Source organism: Parasteatoda tepidariorum, chromosome 1, assembly GCF_043381705.1.
Source record: "Parasteatoda tepidariorum isolate YZ-2023 chromosome 1, CAS_Ptep_4.0, whole genome shotgun sequence".
Classification (NCBI taxonomy): domain Eukaryota; kingdom Metazoa; phylum Arthropoda; class Arachnida; order Araneae; family Theridiidae; genus Parasteatoda; species Parasteatoda tepidariorum.
Window position 1 is genome coordinate 92,249,212 of NC_092204.1, and position 24,781 is coordinate 92,273,992.

General features: G+C 29.0%; 1 protein-coding gene across 1 annotated transcript in view; it reads left to right on the forward strand.

Moving 5' to 3' along the window:
- LOC107454996 (nephrin) overlaps positions 1-24,781 on the forward strand; it is an 89,292-nt gene that overhangs the window by 46,034 nt on the left and 18,477 nt on the right. The window contains exons 2-8 of the mRNA XM_016072376.3: positions 5,228-5,278; positions 11,496-11,837; positions 13,635-13,745; positions 14,583-14,786; positions 18,678-18,971; positions 21,746-22,036; positions 23,793-24,089. Of these exons, the coding sequence (XP_015927862.1) occupies positions 5,228-5,278; positions 11,496-11,837; positions 13,635-13,745; positions 14,583-14,786; positions 18,678-18,971; positions 21,746-22,036; positions 23,793-24,089 (1,590 nt within the window). The remainder of the gene's footprint in view (positions 1-5,227; positions 5,279-11,495; positions 11,838-13,634; positions 13,746-14,582; positions 14,787-18,677; positions 18,972-21,745; positions 22,037-23,792; positions 24,090-24,781) is intronic.

Here is a 24,781-nt window from a genome sequence, read left to right on the forward strand (position 1 = left end):
AATTTAAATTCTAATCTAAAACTCTTAATTTATTTGATCCATCGATAATGTGAGATTTCCATTAAGATTTAAATCAATGTGTAGCTGAACAATTTGCTTAACTGAATTTAAATAGTTTATGTTTTTTTGTGTTTCATTTTTTATTCGAAAAAATAAAATATTTATTACCCAAGTAGGTACATTCTTTTAGGATTAGTTTAATTATTGAATTACATGAAGCCTGAGATAAAAAAAATTTTGGAAAAAAAATTACGTAGTTCACAGTCACAAACTTAAAGCTCAAATCGCATTAATTTAGTAGCTACGAAAATATAGCGAGACTTGCATCTAGTTTTAATGAGTTTTGCCTATAAAACCTAAGTAACTGCTTTTGCCTGTATGAAAAACTTTTTTTGAACCACTTTATTTAAAGTACTTATAATTATTTTGACCTTTAACGTTTTGAAAAGAGATCTTTTCTTTGGGTTTCATGCAATGCAATAATACAAATTTGCAACGTGGGTTAAATCAGTAAAGGACATCAAAATTTCTGTCGCAGTGATTGGAAACCGCAATCCAGCTAAATGAAAATTCGGTTTTGGTATTTAATTGCTTTAATTATTTTGAATAAAATCACTTTATAAAGAACTGTATGGAATTGACAAGCATTTTGACTCTTGAGATAATACAAACAACATTTTTGACCTTCAATTCATTAAACAGAAAATTACATTCTTTGCGGTAATCTTCTTTTTAATTATGTAACCTTTCAAATTCAAACTTTAAATGATCAGATAAAAATGAAAATTAACAGCTTCATAGAATACGTGATTAAATTTATTAACTAATTCCTTTTATCGAACCTTGTGTCACACAGATTAGACATAATTCAAACCAGCTTAATGATAATTCAGTATTGGATTATAGTTGCTTTATTTTTTTTTAAAGAAAAATTCCTCTCTATTTATCAGATTGATTTATTTGAACGAAATCTCTCCTTGGCATATCATTTTTCATCTTGAAATTGCTAAATCGAAATCGAATTAAATTTCTGAGCGAGGATGTGATTTGAATATAAAATGACCGAATTTCATTCAGACAGTCTTTTCAAAAGAGATTTAGTTTTCATCCATGCAACTTTCCATGATGTATTCTGCAATTTCGAGATAATAACAGTAAAGTGGATTTGCCAAAGTTGATTTGGATTCTGAATATAGAAATTGCTTCTCTCTCTTTGAAATGATCACTTAATGGCTTTCGATCGTTGAATTCTAGTAATATGTCTATAGGCTTTTCTTTCGTTTTTTAAAGTCATAAGCTAAACGTCGTGCAAGCTGTCACTTTCAAATTGTTTGGAAGATGTCTTATTCAGTAAAAATTTAAATTATGACAAATATATTATTTGATATTTCATTTCTTGTTGGAAAATTCAGTTATATAGTTTGATCATGGTAAAAGATGAACTATAGTCCTTAATATTGCATTCTAATACATTTGCCTCTAGACTACAGTCAGTGACAGACAAAACGTGCTCCAATTATTTACCATAAAAATAAATTTATGCCCGTAAACTATCATGACTATAAAAATATATATCTGCTTGTAATTCATTTCCTTTTAAACTACGCGGACACTGATCGTAAATTGACGTTATGCTCGTAGTACTTACTTCGATTCTTGCCTTGATGTTGTTAAAAACTCATACAATTTGTTTGTCAAATCAATACAATCTTTAAGAAATAGTGCTGCCATCTATCGACAAGGGAGAGAGTTGGTGCTCGTTGTCCGTGGTTACTAATGAATATGGAGGGTAAAATAATTGTTCGTTGGAGTCAGCAGAGCTCAAACCTGGAAACCTTGCGTCATTAGCCTGAAAATGTAGCAGCTAAGGAAAAAGGTGCACAGATTCGCAAAATGAAAAACGATATCACCCTGAATAACTTTCAATCTAATGATCGGATTTTCACATACTAAGTGTAAATCTTAATGGTTCCTACTAGTAAATTCAACTATGCTAATTAATTAGTGCTAACTATTAATTAAATTACAAAATCAGACCGAAAGCGCACTTTCTCTATATAAACATATTTTTGTTTGCATATTTACATTCCTGACTCTCAAATTAAGATTGTAGACAAAATTTCGGAAAGATTGGATCATAAATTGGGTAAGATAGGAAGCCATATATATTTGGTGGAAGGCCCAGAAAACAGCCAGGTTATTTCACCACCACAAATGAGTAATTTCAGATAACCATAGACAATTCAAGAGAGTAATACCTAATTCTACTCAGTTGCTAAGCAACCGATTTAAGACAATAAAAAAGAGCGAAATAACCTATTGCCAATGCTCGGAGAAGTCTGTTTTTTTAGTAGATAATAGAAAAATGTCTCGAAGTTTCTAGGCAATAGACATTTTTGGTGCTGAATTCTGACCAAAAAGCAAAGATTGTTCTCTTTTTAATCTCAACGACGAATATAAAATAAAATCAAAAAAATACTTTTTTCTCGATTGTGTATAAGTTCCCTTGTCATTATTATGCAAAACTTCTGAACACATGTTAACATAATTTATTCAGCAATTTAGATAAAATGCATTTTATCCTCAAATTCTACCTTCATTTAACAGTTTTCAAGCGTATTTACATTTGAACTCAGAATACTTAAAGATATTATTAAAATTAGTTTATTAAAATTAATTGGATGCCACATGGAATTAAAATATAAATATTAAGAATTAATAATATTTAAAAGCTAAACGTAATTCGGAACTTAGCGCTTAACCAAGATTTTTTAAAGAATATATTAACGATTTAGCTACTTTTTCTTCCAAATACAAAGTTTCAGTACACACTTATATTTTGGGTATTTGCTTCAAGTCCTTCTTTTAGCGTATTCAGCACCTGTAAATCTCACTTCAAAAATTTTAATATCATGGTACAAAAAAGAACCTCCAAGGAACTCTTTGTTTAAAACAAGTTCGAGAATTTTCTCAGCTAGAGTTAATAAAAGTACTTTTGGCAGTCACTCTTTCTTTTGTTATATTTTCTTTTTATAAAAGCACGGAATTTCGTGAAGCGGTGAAATGAGTACTTCGGAAGGTACTGCGTCAAAGCACAGCTGTTTGAAAAGAAGGGGAAAAAAATAAATGAAGCCCTTTTTTTTTACTTTTTCGTTTGCTAAGTTCGAGAAAGATTGTTATTCTGTTTCAGTACGGTTTATTCTTATTAAAATACTTTGTTTTCGAAATGATAATTTGCGTTCAAGATATTTACAGAAAGTGTTAAATTTTATTTACTTGAGTTGGAAGTGGTATAAGCCTATGCTTTTCCCCCCCCCCCCAATTAATTATGTATCTAACTCATTATTATATCTTAGAGTTTTGAGAATAAATAGATCACTGTAGGGCATACATTAGCATACATTATGATAGTAACATTATGTTTTAGCGTACACTATGAGAACTGAAATATGAGAATATTATGAGAATATAAGGAACTTATGAGAACGTAAGTATGCTTATTTTACAATTGAAAACATACATGCATTTTATACAGTTTGTATGAGTAATTTTCCAAATCAATTCCTACAAAAAGATTTTATTTTATTTTATAACCGTCATTGAACAGCCGACCTAATCATTTAGTTTGTGACAACTAATGTTCAATTCTGCAGCCTAGAAATTTTGGTACCAATCCAGAAGAAGACAAGGGAACTCCAGGATCAAGTATTGGGAGAAATTTGTCTTCGTGAGCAACTTTTTGATGGAACTAATCTGCATTTTCTTTAAAAGGAAAGGAAAACCACGAAAGCCTCCCACAGGTAGCTTAACGGCTAGGGGATTCCAACCCGTGTTCCGTCTACCACTGAGGATATTTTACGTCAGCATTGTTATCGGTGCGAGCGGGTGCCGCATTAGTTTTGACCAGCCATCGCTGGAGTTTGAACCTGGGTCAACTCATTGCGATTGGAGCACTCTTTTCCCTGATCCAGTTTTGGATTTACGACTACTAAGATTTAATTCCGCAGATTTGTAATTTTGAACCCAATCCAGAAGACAAGGGAACTGCTGGATCAAGTATTAGGAGAAATTCGCTCTCGTGGAGGACTTTTTGATGGAACTAACCCGCATTTGCCTTACATGGAGGGGAAAACTACGAGAACCTCCCACGGTTCGTCTGATGGTAAGGGGACGGAACCCTATCCCATGATCCGTCTACCTCTGAGGATATTTCCCGTCAGAACTGTGGTCGATGCAAACCGGATTCGGAATTCGTATCGCCCATCCATGGCTTGGATTCTTACCCGGTTCACGTCATCGGAAGGCGAAAGCTGCATCCCCTGAGCTGCTCAGACAAAAATATTGAAATTGCTTGATAAATAATAAACCGCAATCAATGTTTTCTATCAATTAGTAAAGAAAATTTAAATTTTACTTGGTATTTAGTAGGCTATGCCAATTTAATCCAACAAGAAGAATTCCTATTTAAGAGTACTATGTATAAGCAGACCACTATATGTATATGCACTATATGTAAACAAATCAATACCGTGGCAACCATATTGAAATTGTATAATTTTCACCTTTACACTTTTATTATGGAAACAAAAGCATTTCTTAGCCACTTCAAACATACCCTACCATAATTTAACGTAAGAATTCATTTAAATAGTTAAAAATATATATTAATTATTTATCAAATTTAGGGAGTTCCGAAAATCACAACCTTCTTCGCCAACGAGCAACATATTGATTTAAACTTTATGAATTATTTGTGTTAAGATTCAACTAAATCTGTTTGAATTTTGTAAGAATGCTCGATTCAGTTTAAATTCAAATTAAAGTAATCATTCACACAATTTTATGTGTTTTTATATCAATACAAAATTCGAATTGGTATTACTCTACAGTTTTTTCTGTGTGTGGATAAAAATTCATATTTGTTCGATCATTTTGATTCCATATTTGGGATGAAATAGTCGGTACACTTGAATTTGCGTTTAAATAACAAATTCATTATTGACTCTCACTTTCATGAGGTAAGATTTTCCATATTTCAATCATTTAAGAATCAAACATTGATTTGGATTTTATTGAGAACTTCTTATTCATAAGTTGTAGAAATGCCTTGTTTTGTTCCCATTTCATTTCACCTTTATGTATTACTATATATGTATCAGCTATTTTATAGTTATTCACCTTTAAATATCCCTAACCAACTAAGAGAAATATAATATGATTTTTTCAGGTATTCCAGGCATTAAAATTAAGCCCATTAATAGTTTAGAAGACACTACTGGTAAGTAAAATTTCCAGATATATATTTACAACTTATCGAGCATAATGTGTCTTTGCAATATGTTTGAATCTAATATAATTTAGAAATTAATTCTTTTAAAAACCAATAATACACAACTAATTAGCATTAAATATTTGTATAAATGAACATACATAATAAATTTAAAAATTTAACATCTAAACGATATCTCTGTATTCTAACAGCATTAATTGTATTTTAAATACCAGCACTACGTTGAGACTTCTTTTCATAGCTGTAAATATCAGCAAATCATATCAGTTGACCCAAACTTCCACTGCCCAGTTCACTTTTTTCATTTATAACCAAGAAACAAAACAGCAGATCGACAGTTATAGGGTAAATTCAATTTATTTCCTATTTTGCAAACGATCGTTAGCAGTTTAATGAAACAATTTGGTAAATTAAGGATAGGGACAATACATCAAACTGATTGGATAATCTTGTACTTGTCTAATGTATTTTTCTGCAAACTCATTGCTATTATTTATGTATATAATTTTAATTATGTATTTTTATGTTTGAATTTACTTAGTCTATATTCTACATACGGAAAAAAAGTATTTCTGATTATTGTAAATATACTTCATGATGTCATTTATTTAACCCCAATCATTTTAATATGAGCAATATAACATATTTACAACAATATATTTTACAAACACTACTATATAAGCAGTACAAAAATACAACAAAAAGTACAATAAAATGTTTGCAATTACAAAAGGATATTGCATCGACAAAATACACAGTAGCAATTTAAAATACCTCAGAATGATGAACGCACAATCAAAAATAGAAGTATCTACACAAAACGTGTAAACTACAGTACAAGATAAAAGCAATTATGAAAATATAATACAATGAGAAAAGGTTTATGGTCAAAACTTCTTGAATTTGGTAAAATTTATCTTGTATGTATCACTCGGTAATTTTCAAAGAAGCACTTCGCTAATTGTTTTCGTAAAATTAACAATAGAATATAGTTTTAAAATACGTGATAAAGTTTGATAAATATGATAAAATTAAGTAATTTTATTACGATACTATAGAGCATGACATAGAAACCATATATTTAGTTAAATTTACTTTTTAATTTTGTATATTGGTAACGTACACGTGGTAATAAAAACTATTATTTAGCAAACGAAAAATTTTATTAAATGTTGACGTATGAGAGGAATATTTACTAAATGAATGGTTTAAATACCGTATATTTCAGTTTTAGAAACCAGAATTATGCTGTTGTTCTTGTAACCAGAAAAGCTATTACCATAAAGTACGTTAATTTTACCAAAATTGTCTCTTCCGTTCATCTAAATATTTTCTCAAATTGATTAATTTGCAAGGTATTGTATACAATGAAAAATCACAATTTTTGCTATGTATAACAACAAAAATCAATATCACAATATATTTTCTCTTAAATTTTAAAGTATTGTAAATTCTAATGTAATTCTTCTTAAACAAAGATGTATATTCGCTTGCAAATAATCGAGCGTCAAAATAAAGTTATTAATGAAGATTTTATATCATGCAAAATAATAGAGTATTTAAGTAAATGCTTATTTTTGTGTCACTAAATAGACATACATTTTTCATGAAGTAGAAAAAAAATGAATATTTTGAATAAAAATATGTTCAGAAATAATTTATATTCTTAATATCTGTAGTTTGCACTCTACTTCTAAAATTCATTTGCATAATATTAATTACTTCAATGCATCGTGGAAATTCTATTCAAACTTTCTATTCAAAGAGTGTGTAATCTAAATAAATGAAAGAATTCCGTCGCTTAATAAATTTTTGACAATGCTATATATTTAAGAAGACAACTATATTCAGATTTTACGCTAGAATAAATTACAAGATGAATAATTAAAAGGGAAATTAACTGTAGGGAAATGCCTACTTATGCTTCTTCTGACTGAAAGTGAAAACATTTAATCGCTGTCTCATATTTCGGAGTTTCAAAATGGCTTTGGCTGAAAATTTAGCAAAGTATTTACTTTAAAGTTGTCATTTTAATAAAAGTATTAGCTAAGTAATTAATACATCTTTAATTCTACATGTATTGGAATGTTAAAAAAAAACATACAGCCAATTACTAATTTATTTCCTGAAAATGGTTATTATAATCACCCTTTTAGTTGATGTTTAAAACAATCACTGGATTTTCAGCAAAATTACATTGCCTATTTATTGGTTTAGCTCCAATAGCACCAATTAGTTTAGCACCAATAAAAAATAAAAATATAAATTTTTAAAAGTTCAATTTGCACAGTTCACTGATAAGTAACTGAGAAAAGAATTACAAATCCATTTTTTTTTACTTAAAGTAGTACGTTAACATAGTCTGAATGATTGCATTAAGAATTACATTAAAAATATTTTATTGTTTGTACATTTCATGAATATGTAATAAATAAATTTGAAATATATATTTACTGGTATTTTAAGTCATCATAACAATAACTTAAAATATCACTTGAACATTACTGAACTATAAGTTTAAATATTACTCGGTCAAATCATTAGTAGTTTGCTAAAATACAATTACCCATTTAAGCATTTTTCTAGATCATTGATGAGTTTGGAAATACATTCGCTAAATTTTGAAGTTAAACCAATTTCATGGAATTTTTAAAGAGAAATCTGGTGCTTTTATTTTATTAGGAATGATTTTATTGCCACTAATTATAAATTTTTATAATGCATTAACATATTTAATTTCTTTTTCGCTTATCATAAAATTTAACATTCACAATAGAATTATCACACCCTAAAAGCTTTGACTCTAAACCATCCGTACGTTACATTTATTAATATTAACTTTATGCATTTACTGTAGTTTATTATTTCATTATAAGTAAAATCTGTGAGCTATGCAGGTTTAAATCTACGTCCGAAATGTGAATTAAAAGATGTTTTAGATTCATTGAAAGTAAATTACTATAAATTTATTTAGAAATTAACAATTTTTAATTTTGCAATCTATATTATTTAAACTTCTTTCTTTAAAATGAAAATTGAGTAAAATGTTCAATTAATAAATTAATTATTTTGCAACGAAAAAATCATTTATTTGGAGAACAGGCAATTGTTCAATTATTTAGCTTTTTAACTTTGCGTGACTTCTTAGATAAAATAAAATTAAATGGTTAAATGCAACAGCATGAATTTAAAATTTAAGCTAGTTATCAGAGATTTTTTGAATGATAAAATTGGTAGGAATTTTTAATTCTAAGACAATGTAATAGTTTGAAAAGTAACAAATTTAAAAAATATAATACAATAACAAAAATGTGTCAAAACATTTTCATTTTTTAGTTCTGTGTTGTGATTTTTTTAAATCTATTTTCAGGTACATTTCGAAAAGATATAAAAGCAAAATTATTATAATTAACGAAAGAAACATAAAAAAAAAAACTAGGATTTTTCGCAACCACTGCTGCAGTTACCGCGATCCCAATAGGGATCGGGGCCCCTAGTTTAAGAAAATCTGGTTCAAATTGTTATTTTTAAGTTGAGAATTTAAAAATTTATAATTTATAAAATAATTTGTGATAATTTGTGAAAAAATTAGAATAATGTAAATTTAAATTTTTAAAAGAGGCATAAATAATCATTCCCAAACAAGTTTATTGAATAAACAATATTTTGAGTCAGTTGTTTATCTTGATGATAAGTTTAATTTACTGATTATTGATTGTTTTCTGATAACAGCTTACCACAAATGCTTTATTAAAGCAACTAACAAATTTCCCATCTTTGTTCTGAAAGTTTGAACATCATGTTTGACATAAATCTTATTTTGAGTAGTCACGCAACTTCAATTTCGGGACATTACAAAGTTCATGATTCATGTAGCACGGAAGTTTCTGTTCTGTTTGAGATGTAAACATTTAAAATGAATATCCTTTCATGGAAGTTTCTGTTTTGTTTGGGGTGTAAACATTTAAAATTAATATAACCAATATACCCTTGCTTAATAATCCATAGGAGTTCATAAAAGCATTGAAAAAATAGATCCATTTTTAAAAGTTGCTTGATCTAATTAATTTTTACTATAGAAATAAAATCAAAATCGGATACAAAATTTTTTTTTATAATATATATTAATCCTTCCGTAAATTCTATTGTGCTATTTTGTCGTTTGAGTTTTATGAGAAAGGACGGAATTTAATTCATTGGTCCTAACAAAATCCTTGGGCTGTTTCACCGTAGTTTACTGATTATGTTGTTAAAAGTAAGCCAGATTTATTTATTTATTATATGAATGTATGTAAGTTGTAAGCTAGATTTTATTTCAGTTAAAAATTTGGTTACTTAATCCTGTAAAAGAGCTTCAAACTATCCACCCATGTTTTTGAGTTCCATTCATTATATTATAAATTCGTCTTAAAATCACGTCCTTGTTCACCACAAATATTAAGAGACTTTATCAGAAAGTGCAATATTCTGTAGATCTCTACTAAAGTAAAATTATTCTGACAAGAAACATAACACTTGCATTTAACCCAAAAAAATTTGTTCTATAATATCACCATAGCAACCGATGATACAAATTCTAACTTACAACTTACTTATACTTAAATAACAAATAAATAAAATCTAGCTTACATTTTACATATGTTCAAATAACAAATAAATAAATCTAGTTTACTATTGACATAGGTGACAAGACAAATTTGCAAACTCGCTAAATTGGTTGTTAAATTAGTAAATTAAGATGAAAAAAAGTTATTGATAGAATAATTTGAAAATTTAATTTCCCACAATAACTAATAATAAACGTGGAAGTACACATGAAATGAAAGTACTAGTTCTAATACGTAAGATTAGCCAGGTCATAAATAATAGAGCTCACCGAGTAGCTTAGGATAAAATTTCATAGCGACGCTTGAAGAAACCGCTGGTTGCCACTGAATAAAAAGTTTTAGTGTTTATTAACACCAAAAATTCAGGCAGCAACTTTGTACCAAAGTCATGTACGACAAGGAACAGTTCCTGGCGTAGTGAAAGGTAATTCTTTTACACTACTACCGGTAAAGTAGCTGTCATCATTTTTGTTATTCAATAGCACTAAAATGTTTAATTATAAAAAGCTAAGCTACACATATAAGTCAGTAAAGTTCTTTTTGAGTTAAAGTTTCTTAATGAGAAATTTGCTTTATAAATTTTTACTCATATAAAAATAAAAATAAATTTCAACGGCTAGCTATCGTTCCGGTAAATGTATCGCAGCATTGAAAACAACCACAAATTCCCGTCAAATTATATTCGAATGTAAGCAATCAACAGACGATATTTGAAGTACACCGACATTAATTTTTTAAGAAGAGAAAATAATTCTCGCTTGCGTGAGAGTCCGAGACTATGTTGTAATTCAATTTTAAGCGTTTAGGTTTGAATTTCACCAAATCGTAAAAGAACTCTCGATTAGGTGTTAACCTGGATAAAGTATTGCGTCACGCAATTTTTTGCGTTATTCACAAACAATATTTGGATAGATAAACATCTACATATTCGGATGCACCACAGTTTTTATAGTGGGTAAAGCGCAAAAAAAGTAAACAAATAAATAAATAAAATAAAAAATAAAATTTTTCCACCTTGAATAACTTTTGATTTAATGTTCGGTCTTTTACGTTTTAGGACTCGATCTTAATGGTTCGAGGAGGTGACCTCAATTGTGCTAATTAGTTAGTGCAGACGATATGTAAAGGTACGAAATCAGATGCAAAAACGTTCTTTCTCGGAATTAACATATACTTTTTTTTCTCGACAATTTCAGGTTTTCGACCTAGACTATAATCTGGGAAATATTGTCCCAATAGTTTGGTAAGGACAGCGGTTGAAAGTTTACACCCTCTTAGTGCAAATTTTATTTTTCGCTAATTTCGTCATATCTACTGAACTTTTTAAGCTAGTTGAAAAATTTTTGTTTATACGAAGCTATTTCCTTTAGTATATAATATTGAGTTCGGTTTGTTTTATTTAAGAATAATCGAAACATTTTGAATCGTAAGGTATACAGTTTTACACCTGATTTTCAAAAATGTAATTTTAAATGATCAAACTACAAAATTTGGGCAAAGTCGGTCAAATAGTTGCAATGAAATCGAATTTTAAAACCACGACTTTTTAAAAATTTGATTGTTTTCTAAAGTTATGTTTTAATTGTATTTCCCCTTAGAGTATCCAGAGCTTCACGCCATTGTAGGAGCTGCAGTGTCTCTACCATGCAACCTGAGCCCTCCCTCAAATGACGACACAATCTCCTTAGTTTTATGGTATAGGTTAGATCTACCCAATCCAATATACACGCTCGATGCCCGAAGTACCCCAACGGCGGACACAGCAAAACATTTTTCCAGCAAAGTTCTGGGTTCAAGAGCTTATTTTAACGTTTCAAGGAGAAGTCTGGCTCATTTAAGGCTCAACCCTATCGAAGAAGATGATGCGGGGGAGTACAGATGCAGAGTGGATTTCAAAAGAGGTCGCACTCTCAGCAGATTGGTAAATCTGAATGTTATAGGTGAGTGAAATATATTCCTGAAAATGTATGATTAAAATCACCGACAAACAAAGTACCTTTATTTTTCACTCAAAATTCAAAATTTACCATAAAGTTTTATGGTAGAAAAAAAGTACACTAAACAGATTGAGGAAAAATAATGCGATCAGAAATAATACGCTGTAAAACACATTATTGAAATTTTATGTTTAGAAATACGGTAAAATGTGATAGTACTAGCACTTTTTGTAGTACTTTTTGTGGCAAAATTTAACAATTACCGTTAAGTTTTAAGTTTAAAAATGGTCATAGCAGATCGGTAAACCTGAATATAATTTATAAAAATGTACTTTGAAAACAGAAATTTTATGTTTGAAATGCCATGCTAAAAATACCCTTCAAATGAAAAATATTCGAAGTATACTGTTAAGGTATTAAAAACTATCGTAGCAAATCCTTTTACTGCAACGTTTTGGTCAAAACAATAGAACGAGTAAGTGCCCCCACTGCCAAATAGAGGATTTGAAACTATGTACCCTTACAAAAAGCTAAAACTTACCCTTGTCATGTACCTTAGCACAACATGGACGGCTTTAAAATCAGCAATCTGCATTTATATTTGCATTAAAAACCTCCTTATGCCACAGTGAATATGACGATAGCTATCATAATCCTCTATATACGTTTAAATTAAGAATATTTTCCTCGCGTAATTTATTGAAAAAAACCGAATAGATCTTTAGAGACTATACGTTTTACAGTTATACATTTACCTTGAAAGTTTCTAGAATTTTTTACCGTGTCCGTAGAAATTTAGAAAGTAAAGTAAAAGCAGGAATATAAATTAAAATTCGAATAAAGCTATTTCTGTAACGGTTATGGCGGAAAAAAAATTACTTTTTTCTAAAATATTTACAATTTTTCCATGCCACAGATGCATGCCTCAAGAGAATTGTAATCTCTTATTGGAAATATGTCTAAATAACGTCACTTAGTTCTTGACTGCACTAGATGGCGCTGTTAAATAGGTACATAGCAGAAGTATAATTGCTTTAACATAAACTGTATACTAAATAATGGTTTTAAATTATTTGTACGAAAAAAATGTTCTGAAATCAATTTTTTTCATGAAATTATTATATATTCCTTGCTGTTTTTCTCTAGGATTACTAAGATTTTAAAGCTCCAAGAATTTGTTAAATAACTACTTCTCAAAAATTCAAGCATTTTTGAAATGTCCCATTTATAGTAATTTATTTTCATTTAATACATAAATAATAAGTTTTTTATGCCGATAGTTTTTTTAATTTATGTATTTTTACAATATTAAAACAAATATTTTCTGTACTTATTGTTTTCATTTAAGTATCAATAAAACCACATTTTTAAGGAAATAATTTTGCACCGATTAGAGAGATTATGCATATTTATTCAAAGTAGTGAAATGCTGAAATGTTTAATTTGTTTGCTTAGTAATGGAAACTCGTATTTTATATTTGTGAATTATATAATTCATTATTGTTTCCTTAAGCACCATTCTTTTAAATTAGAATATCTCGCCAACGTTTAGAAGATTCACCATAGCAGTAGCAAATAATTGTTTTCCAAGCTGAACGATTTTATGTTGTCTGATAAAAGATAAAAGGACAAAAAAACTTATATTTACCCATCAGATTTTCCTCGAATTTTGTTTTTTATTTTTTACATAAAACAAACTACAATATAATAGACTATTCGTTCATACATAGTTGTAATTTTATTCTGATTCCAAATTACAATTTAAAATTATATTTCAAACGCTATCCTTTTTTTTTTCAGTGCCAGTCAAGAAGATTTTCATAAAAGGAAAAGATAATAGTACTTATTCAGGATTAATTGGTCCTTTTACCGAAGGGTTTAGTTTGACCTTGATTTGTGTAGCAAAAGGAGGTATGTATTTTACTGAGCAACTTTGCAGTACATAATGTGTTCTATAATAACTTCCCCTAATATATTTTTAAAATTCTTGACACAATATATACACAAATTAAAATTTTCCTTAAAAAAAGGAAAAGCTATTGATCTCCAATGAAAAATTACATTAAAACGAGACTACAATTATCAAAACTGGTTTGATTGCCTGTGAAATAAAATTGAAAAGCGATTATTAAAAACATTTCCTTTTTTCATCAAGTTACCAAACTGGCTTTGTTGCGCAAGTTACCTTCCTTGCTAGTAGTTCATTAAACTTCAAAAGCGTTTATGTCTCCTTTAATGCTTTAAGATTAATTTTCGAATATTAATTGTTGGTTTTTGTCTACTATAACTTGTCAACTATAACTCTATTAAAACTATATACCCTTCTGTAATTAAAGATCTTGTTTATTTTCATAGATTGAAGATGAATTCCACTATAGTATCTCATAAAAATCAATTCAAAAAGTATATCAAGAAAGCTGCTTAAACCGCGAAATTTAATTTTGTTTCAATGTAACATAGAAATCTGTTTCCATAAACCTTAAAAATCTGCTTCTATAAGCAGTGTATATTCTAAATCCACTATGTCGAAAAATGAGTTTGACTGTAATAGAAGATTCACTTAATAAAATTACACGACATTTAAAAAGTTTTCATTATAAAGAATTTGTGTTCGAAGCGTATACTTATAATTCGTGTTCGAAATGTATGCTTAGAATATTTGACAGCTTTACAGCTGCTAAATCTCCATTTTTTTCACAAAAAATTTTTGTCAAAAGTTTTTTTTTTTTTTTTTTTTTACCATTTCAGGTCATCCAACGCCTGTGTTGACATGGCGCAAAGGTTCACGAATTATTGCTGGTTCCTTAACTGTAGAAGGATCAGGTATTATTCAAAATGAAATAAGCTTTAATCGCCTTAGAAGAGAAGATTTATTAACTGTTCTAACATGCCAAGCATCAAATAATAACGTTACGGGTCCACTCTATACGTCTGTCACACTCGACTTAAATTGTAAGTATCAATGTCAACAAAGACATACATTTTGTTAGAAGTAATGAGCAATTTTATATAATTTTATAACCGTCGTTAATCACTTCCTTCTCGCTCCCGTGAAAATGACAGGGTGAGGTTTCGCCTTTTATTTCTCGCTCCCGTGATATTGACGTGCTGGAGTGCTCAGTAATAACGCGCCAATTAGAGTAAAACTAATTCATTTCATTTGCCCGGGAAACATTTTATTTAACATTTTACACACCAGATGGCAGTACCAGGATATTTTTAAGGTAATTGTAGATAGTTAGTTTACTTTAAACCATATGTTAGCACTAATCAAATACGTAATGCAAACACAAAGGCCCAAAAAAATAGGCACTTTTATGACCGTTTTCTTAAAAATTAACCGATCGTATAGGGGTTAAACAGCCGACCTAATTTTTGAGTTTACGACTACTAATGTTCAACTCAGTAGCCTAGTAATTTTGAACCCAATCCGGAAAATAAGGGAACTCCAGAATCAAGCATTTGGGAGACTTGCCTTCGTAAAGGACTTTCTGATAGAACTAGCCCGCACTTGCATGGAGAGGAAAACCACCAAAATCTCCAACGGTTAAACTGACGCAAGGAAACTCTTGCCCATGATCCATCTATAGGATATTTTATGTCAGTGCAGTGGACGGTGCGAGTCAGATGCAGTATTTGTTTCGACCAGCCATCGCTGGGATTCGAACCAGGACTACTTCTTTTGCAGGCAACGCCTCTCTTCCCTGAGACGTCAGGGCTCAGTAATGAGCAATTGTAGTGAAAAATAATTTTATTTATGTTAGGTTATTGACTTTAACTGTTTGACTTTAAAATTCGCCTTATATATCACCAATAATCAGTCTAATACATAAAATTTTGTACAATTGAGCCGTATTTAGGTATTTCACTCTAAACATAAATCGCAAAATATAGTACCACAAATAGACGTTTTTTAGGGACCTAAAATCCGAGGAAGGTTGTACCGGCATTTGGTATTTTTAAAGTGTCCAAAAAGGGAGCAAGTGCGTTTCTAAACTCGTATTTAACTATCCACAATATGATTGAAGTTTTAATTGTTGTTCAACATTTTTTTTAAATCTATTTTATGATTTTTCTCTGAATTGATCTTTTTTTTATTTATTAGTTTTTGATATTTCATTCTTTAAAACATGACTATATAAAAGCCGGTACTTTCTACCGCAATTTGATTAGAAATTTTTCACAATGTAGCTTCGCTGTTTTTATGCAAAAGATTTAAGCCTTACAAAACAAAAATACTTTTTACAAAATACTTCACAAAATAAATTCAAAGTAAAAGTTTAGTTAAGCGACATGAATAAACAAATAAAATAATATTAATTGAAATATATATTTGCATTTAGATTATTATATTAAAAATTAAATTGAATCTGTGCAAACCTATATGAACTTTCAACCTTTGTTACTTCTTTAAAAAGTCTGTTATTTTTTTGCTAAAAAGATTTATATTTCTTTGGAAATGGGACGAACATCTTACTTCGAAAACTAAAAAGAAATATATAATAATAATCTTTAGGAGGCTAAACGTTTACTGAGGATTTAATCCTTTTTATTTTACATGGTCAATTGATTATTCTAGTTTTTTTTTATATCTTAGAATAATCTGATACTTTGTAACTGAGAAAACCACAACCTCATTTTTGGTTTGTTTGAAAACCAAAATGTATCCTTATTCATTTGTCAAAGGTCTGTGGACAGAAACGTCAGCTCCAGAAGTCAATATATTTTTGTGAGATATATCTAGGTGTTTATTTTCTTTTTCTTTTCAAAATGTTTGATCTTTCTTTTGAGCACAAATGTATGACAGTGAAGAAAGAAAATAGAAACGCAGAAATGAACTACAGAATAACTATTCTTTTCAACTATCTAAAAGAAATAATGATAATTTTCTTAGTTTCCAAAAGAGTTCCGAATTTTAGCAGACAATAAAACTGCTTCTATTTTTCAAAATAGAACAAAAAATAGTTAATATTTGGTATTATACATGGTCAATAAAATATTCAAGAATTTTCTTTTTTTTTTCCAAGAATAATCTGCGTAAGTTGACGTCAAAGTTGAAATGTATTTTTTTGCATCATACTGGAACTTAGTTTAACCACTTTTAGTATTTATAAAATAGTAGTTGAAATATTTTACGGTAATCATTTTGTTCATTTTTGTGATACATACTTATAATATTTTTTTAATAAAAATATCAAATTTTATTACTTGTGTATTTGATATTACTTCTAACTTTAATTCAATAAATTTTACGCTTTTTATTGTTTTTTTTTTTAATTTTATCTATCTATCTATTTATTTTATTTGCAAATCAAATACCTCTTAAAAGTGGGAAAGTTTACCCTTACCCCCCCCCCTTAGCTTGCTTGGAAATATGAAACTAAATAATTAAAATTATCAAATTAATATTTTTAATTTCGAATCTGCTTGAAATTTTTGAAAAATATTTGTATCGTCCTTAATTAAACAAATTCCATCTTATTTCGTTCGCAAGTTTCGATCAAATTTATTTAAGTTGGGTAATTTTACACGGAAAAATCGTCCTTTAAATCATCGCCTCATTTTCAAAAAGACAAAAATAAATTTTCATTCATACAATCAGATATATAACTATTCTCAAGTTAATAAATATTAAACAAGACTTTTTAAAATATGAAAATAAGAAAAAAAAGTAAACTTTTTTTGTAAGACATAAAATAATTTTTTTTACCACGGTTGTGAAAAAGTAGATAAAGAAAATATGATTTTTAACAAAATAATAGAACGTTTTCAGTCACTCAGGATAAATGATCTAAATTTGCATCTAGATTGATAAGTAGTAACACACGTCACGATCCTAATCAAAACAAAAAAATAATGTCGAAGGATTTTATTTGTTTGGAAATAGAGAAATCTTATTTTGCTTTTTAGATAAAAATGGAAGATTGAGTAATATGTTTTAAGCTGTCAAACAAGATACTCCTCGTCAAAATGCAAACACGTGAATGATGGAATAAAAAAATTCCAGAAAAAGTCAGAGAACTATTTCCATGATAAGACATAAAATAAATTAATAAGGGTAGGGAGAATCACAGTAGCCGGAGGATGTAGTTCAAGGCATAATCCGCTCCAGGAGCGATTGAGAGGTTGGTCAGCACTGTAGGGGAGAGTGGGGTCAATTGTAACAGGGTACGATTGTAACAGAGCAACTAGATTTGGTTCCTAGGTGGCGCACAAGGTGTATTTAATAAATCTACAAGTACATCCCTGTTGGCAACCATTTTTATGTACTTTTGAAAGAGTTATATCACAAAATATATTTTCACGCAGCGTAAGTACTTTTTTTGGTATTAGAATATTATATTGTAACAAAGTAATTTTGTTTAAACAAATAAAAATTATTAACCGAATATGTAAGTGGACACCTTAGTTAACATTTCAATAAAAAAAATTAGTTTTGCTAATTAACAAAAATGTTAGAATTACTACTAATTAAAAGACTAATTAAACTACCTACTTAACCCCAACCCAATTAAATCCCTACTAATTAAAAGAACAAACACTGATATGAAAGTGAAAAGTCTCAAAGGCATCAAGAAGAGCTGATGTGTTAAGTGTAGAAAAAATTTTGGTGTCTGGTGTAGTTTTCTTGACGAGGAGCGTGATGTTCGAACATAATGGCCTTTCTTCCATTTCAGCCATGAAGCAAAAGATGCTTTTTTAGGAAAAGTTATTTCATTTATATTTATAATTTATGCTTGAAACCCTATGAGTGCATTATATAAATATTATTTTCATATGTCGTGAGATTGCATGTCGAAAATGTTGACCATAGTCAAAAATTTATTCTTTTTCCTAAACGAGTGAAACCTGTGAGTGTACAGATCACCACGGTGCCCACCACACTGAAGGCTGGTGAACGAGTGGAGGTGAGTTGCCAAAGTGAAGGTTCCAGGCCACCCGCAAGAATATCTTGGAGGAAGGGATTAGAAAGAGTTGATCATTTAGCGATACAAAATATATTTGGTAGCATTTCAGTGAGTACCCTGAGTTTTGTACCCAGTGGAGATGACAACAATAAAAAGTTAACTTGCGAAGCTCAAAATCCAAAACTTCCAGAAAGTGCCTTACAAGACAGTTGGACGCTCAATGTACTATGTAAGTGAATATTTCCTAAAGGAAAATCAATCATTGTTTTTTTATAAAATGTTTTTTTTTTCATTTATAGAATGGTGTAAAAATGATGTGAAATTTTTAAAATTTTTAAGAGAAAATTTTTATAAGAAAATAAAAAAACATAGGAGAAAATTTTATGTTATTATAACATAATAAATAATACTTATATTTTTAGAAAAACGTAAAAATAAATGTGCATTTAATTTGTTTAAAAAAATAATCGAAAAAAATTAGGTATAAAATTTGTTTTTTTATTTTTTCTTGAAAAACTAAAAATTTATGATAATTCCAATAATTTTTTGAAAACTACACTGAGAAAAATTTTTTTCGAAACTACCAAAATATGATAAACTTTACTATTATTATTATTTTTATTTATTTAATTTTATGAAAACTACACTGAGGAAAAAATATGATCCCAAACTACTATAATATAATTAAATTTACAGTGATTTTGGCTTCATGGGAACATAAAAATGCTCGGTATTTTTACCAAAGTATTATATTAATGATATCGGTTAAATTTGCCATGAAATATAGTGTTATAATGCATGATAAAATTTAGTAAATGTTGTGAAATTTGGCAATTTCATCATGATTTCATAGAGCATGGCATAAAAATCCTTTATTCGGTTAAATTTCAATTTTAGATTTGTATTTTCTACTAAATGCTTGATAATAAGGACAATAATTTTGAGAATTAGAATTTCCGGTAAACAGTTACCATATGAATAAAAAATTACCAAAGAAATGGTTTATAAAAACCATATATATTAATTTGATTACCAAAATTATGTTTCTCTTTACTAAGAATTCCATTGACATACAGTACGGTAATTTTAGTAGAATTTTTTCCCCATATAATCTCTGATCTAAATGTTATATAAATATATCATTTATTATTTTATAGCATCATTATCATTAGTTCTAATTTCTTGATATAAGTTCGTAAAACAAATATGCATTTTATTAGAATTAGAATTTTATTGGAAATAAATTATGAACTTGAATTATGAATAGTATACGATCTTGAGCATATGAACTTTCACTATCGAAACTTAACATGATGCAATGGTATTGATTAGAAATAAGAGAATCATTAATCAAAATATGCACTAAAAATAAACAAATAAATTTAAGTCAAAAATTAAAATAATAATTGCGTTGTGAGAATTTTAAATCTTGGATAGTTAAACTGTAAATTATTAACTTCAAAAATGAATGTATTATTAAAAAAATCCACAAAGCTGTTTTTAAATATTATAAATTTGTGTATGATGGAAAGTCTTAAAGGAAAAAAATACATTTTCCTACAAAATATTTTTTTTTTTGGATTTCTTGTTTTATTTCTAGAGTAATACAAGCCAAATCACAATTTGAATCCAGAAGAAGAAAACTTTTTGGAAATAAAACGGGGATTTTTTTAATGGAATCGTCGATAGAAATCTGTGCGAAAGCCAAAAAAATCTATATTTTATTTCATGTTTGCATTTCTTTCAAATTTCAGCACAGCAATTTTATATGTTTTCCGAGTTGTGATATATCCGGTAAAAAAGGAACATAAAAACATGTTATTTTGACAGATTTTTAAATCTCTTTTTAGAATGAGGAGCAGTTTTCATTCCCTTTTTTCTTGATTGAGTTTCAATACGAAATATTCCAAATATTTAATATAACAACTTTCGATATTCGCTAGAATCGTTATTTTTAACTAATTATATTTTTAGCAATAATTACAATAACTACTGATTGTTGTCAAAATTTTCCCCAGGAATGACCTAAAGCCCATCCAGTTTCAGATGGATGAGTACCAGATTGCCCAAACCGTATAGGTGGCTTGGGTGCAATGCTAACCACTGTGCCACTATCACACTGTAGGTCACGAATTTTTTAACTCCATGACTCACAACGGGCTTTTGCGGGAATGCTTTACTAGTTGTCAACATTCATTACTGGCTGTTATTAACATTGTTAACATTAACTATTTTCAGTTACTCACATTATTAAAATTCATATCGGACAGTTGTTAATATTGTCAAGTATTGCAATCTGTTTATTTTTTTAAATAATAACTACTAACATTTGCTAATCGTTTTAATATTAACTACTGATAATTGTTAGCATTTTTAACATTAACTATTTAGTACTTGATTTAAAACATCCTTCAGTTCAAAAAAGTATAAATAGTAAATGACAGTCGACATGTTTCTAATCAAACAGTCTTGGGATTATTTATTTAATGAATTATTTAGGTTTTCTAACATGAGGAACTAGTTTTAAATTTTCAAATATTTCTTACGACTAATTTTTATGAGGAAATTACAATTATGCAGAATATTTTGGCTATAAGTAGTGCTTTTAAATACCAGGTTATTTATGCTTACATGAAACAAGATAACGCGTAATTCAAATTAGATCTTTCTCATATTGTTATTCGCTTAATTCCTATGTTTCAAATATAGACACTCGTAATAAATAATTATTTTTTTAAGTTAAGAAATTACAAAAAAATAAATATTGCTTTTAATTAACATTTTTTTAAATTTATAAGAAATTGCTAAAAGGGGACTGAAATTCACAACTGTCACGATTTCATTTCTTCATAAAGTTATCCCTTGGAAAATTTATTTCATTAAAGTCTTTAAATGGTAAAATCCTTTCCTTTATTTAATTTATTTCTTAATTTCCATCGCGTGTTAATAATTACTTTTTATTTAATTCCATTCACCTATTCTTTCTTTAATTCCTTTTCCTAGATCCACCCCACCTGTCACTTGTGTTTGGAGCCAGTGTCCAGTATGAGCACATTCGAGAAGGAAGTGACGTATACTTCGAATGCAACATCCAAGCAAATCCTCCAGTTACCGAAGTTAAATGGCTATTTCAAGGAAGACTCCTCCTTCATGATTCGCTTAAAGGCGTTAATATACGTAACCATTCACTGCTACTTCATAATGTAAGTCGGAGACATAGAGGGACCTATCAGTGTCAAGCTATAAATGCACAAGGCCGTGGTCGAAGTGAAGAAGTTATGCTCAGAATTCAGTGTGAGTAGATTTTAATTATAAAGGCTTATCAAACCTTTAGCTGATTATTAAGATAAATTATCTTGGAATTTTGCGTTTGACCGACAGAGATATTAATTGCCTGTTATTGAATATGTCAGCATGGTATCATTAATTTTATGCGCTCAATTGCATTATGCTAATCCGCTTTCTCCTTAGATTTTCATAAAACTGGAAATTAAAATTTTCTTATACAATTTGTTCAGGGAGTGAATGACACAAACAATTTAAAAAAACATAAGTGTTTTCAGTTGCGGAAAAAATAATGCAATATTATTAATTGTATATTTGATTATTTAGTGTGATTCAATTAGAATAGAAATATGCCTCGGATTCAATTTTTCTTCATAGCGAAATATAAATTGAGTATTGCTGATACTTGGAAGATTCTTTTTTCCTTTATGATCATTTTTTCCATATCTTTTTATAACCTTAAAATGATGTATCCCAATACCAATTTCATATACCAGCGAGTAATTTGGAATATATATATCTGATGTTAAAAGAATCTATCTCCTCACTAAATGAGCTACTACATTTGAAATAAATAACAATCCATTGAAATATCTGTGAACCAGAGAAATTATAGTGAGCAAATTGATATTTTCTGAATCTTTGGTGACGATAAACTCGGTTATATGTGTTTAAATAAACGCATGTAATTAACTTTTCCCTCTCTATTTTTACAGATTTTAACTTATTTGTAATTAATTTAATCAGCATTTTTACTTGTCGATGTCCAAAATTGGTTCTTTCTTTTAAAATAAATAATTATTTAAGATATTTATTGAGAAATTTTACTTTAAGCTAATTATTGTAACTTGACAGAATAATAATATTACTCCTAAAGATTTACAGTAAATTAAATTTAAACTGTCATAGTTTAATGTTTGTTTAGACCTGCTTCCTACCCTTTGAGAACTCCACAATACCAATAACAGTTTGAGAATTTTTCACATTGTTTTAATCACATTTGAGAAAAATAAACCGACTCTTTAACGAACTATTCAGTTCAGTTTTAGGCTTGTGTAACTCAACAATTCCTTATTCCTAGTACATAACTATTTTAGTCAAGAATCAGTTTTAAAATAGAAGAGATTTTCTGATAAAAATTCATATGGAGCATGAACTGATTTTCGGGAGGATATTCGGGGCATGTGCCCTGGACCCCCTGCTTGTGAGATACCCCAGGCCAAATTGCAAATAAACATTTATCTTTTTCATCTAGTTTAGCCTTTAACTTGTAAAGGCCCTCAAATTTTTCTTTTTACTTTTCTTAATAAACCGTTTTGATAAAATTATTATTAGCTCAAGTGAACTTGAGAGATAGTGCTTTTTGAAGTTCATAATAAATCTTTCAAAAACATTTGTAAAATGCTATCTATACTTTACTAGGTACTTAGTCCAGATATCATGTTTCCTAATTAATTTTCTTAATTTTCAACAACAATTCTCACTCTATCAATTAAATTCCAGTATTTTTTCACAGTTTAGTGACATTAAATTTTAAATTTCTATACAATTTACTTCTAATTAAAGCTTAAAATTTTCTATAATTTATTGCTGTCTAAAAAATTATTGTATTATTGTGATTAAAAACCATGTATGTTAACTGACACTTGTCGATTCTACCTAGGTGGCCCATAAGTGGCTTTGTGCCTAGAGCCATGATATCTGTATATCGATCCCTGTATATAATTAAATACTATGTAAAAATAAATTTCTCAATAATTTTCAGATGCTCCTGCATGCAGCGATCGTCAACGTCGGAATTATGGAGTAGCGAAAAACGAGCAAATAAATGTGACTTGCTCAGTGGAATCTGATCCTCAAGACGTCTTGTTTTGGTGGATATTTAACAATACGTTTTCAGAAACTAAGGAAATAAGGAGTTTTCAAAGGAGTGCTTCAGAATTGAAAAGTGTTGTCAAATTTGTTCCAAAATCGAAATTGGACTACGGTGCTCTTTACTGTTATGCCAAAAACACAGTTGGAAATATGAGAGAACCTTGTGTTTTTAACATAGTGCCTACAGGTAAATATAATACAAATCATAGTTTAAATACTTTTCGTAATATATAACTTATACTTGTTAAACTAATTTAAAGAATTGTAATTTAAATTTAAATACCAAAGGCCGGGATAGACTGGTTGGTAGGGCACTGGGCTCATGTCCAAGAGTTCATGGGTTCGATCCTAGCTGGCCGAAGACTCCCCGTGTAGTAAATGGTGACTGATGCACGTTAAATATGTCGAGTTGCAAAATCCACCATGTTCCCATAACAAATCAAAACCCCTGGGGGTACTGATCCAGGAGTTTCCTTGTCGTCTGGATTGGGTTCAAAATCACAAGGCAACGGAGCTGAACATATGTGGTCGTAAACTCAAAAATTGGGTCGGCTGTTCAACGACGGATATAAAACTTAAATAACGATTCATAAATTTCCTAATTTGTGTACTTTACGTTATTTAAGTTTAGATGTAAATTTTAAACTTAAGTACTCTTCAAGTAATTCGAAAATCTATGTTTTTTTTTAGCATGAATATAAACGTGCAAACCTGAAACGAAAATATAATAAATCTATTTTAGAATAATTCAATGATAGATCAATCATGCCCGCAACAGCCGACTGTAGACTTATTGAGTCACGGATATGATGGCTCCACAATTTCGAAGCCAACGGCATAGGTTAAAATTCGTCGTAAGACTTCCGAGTTACTACTTCG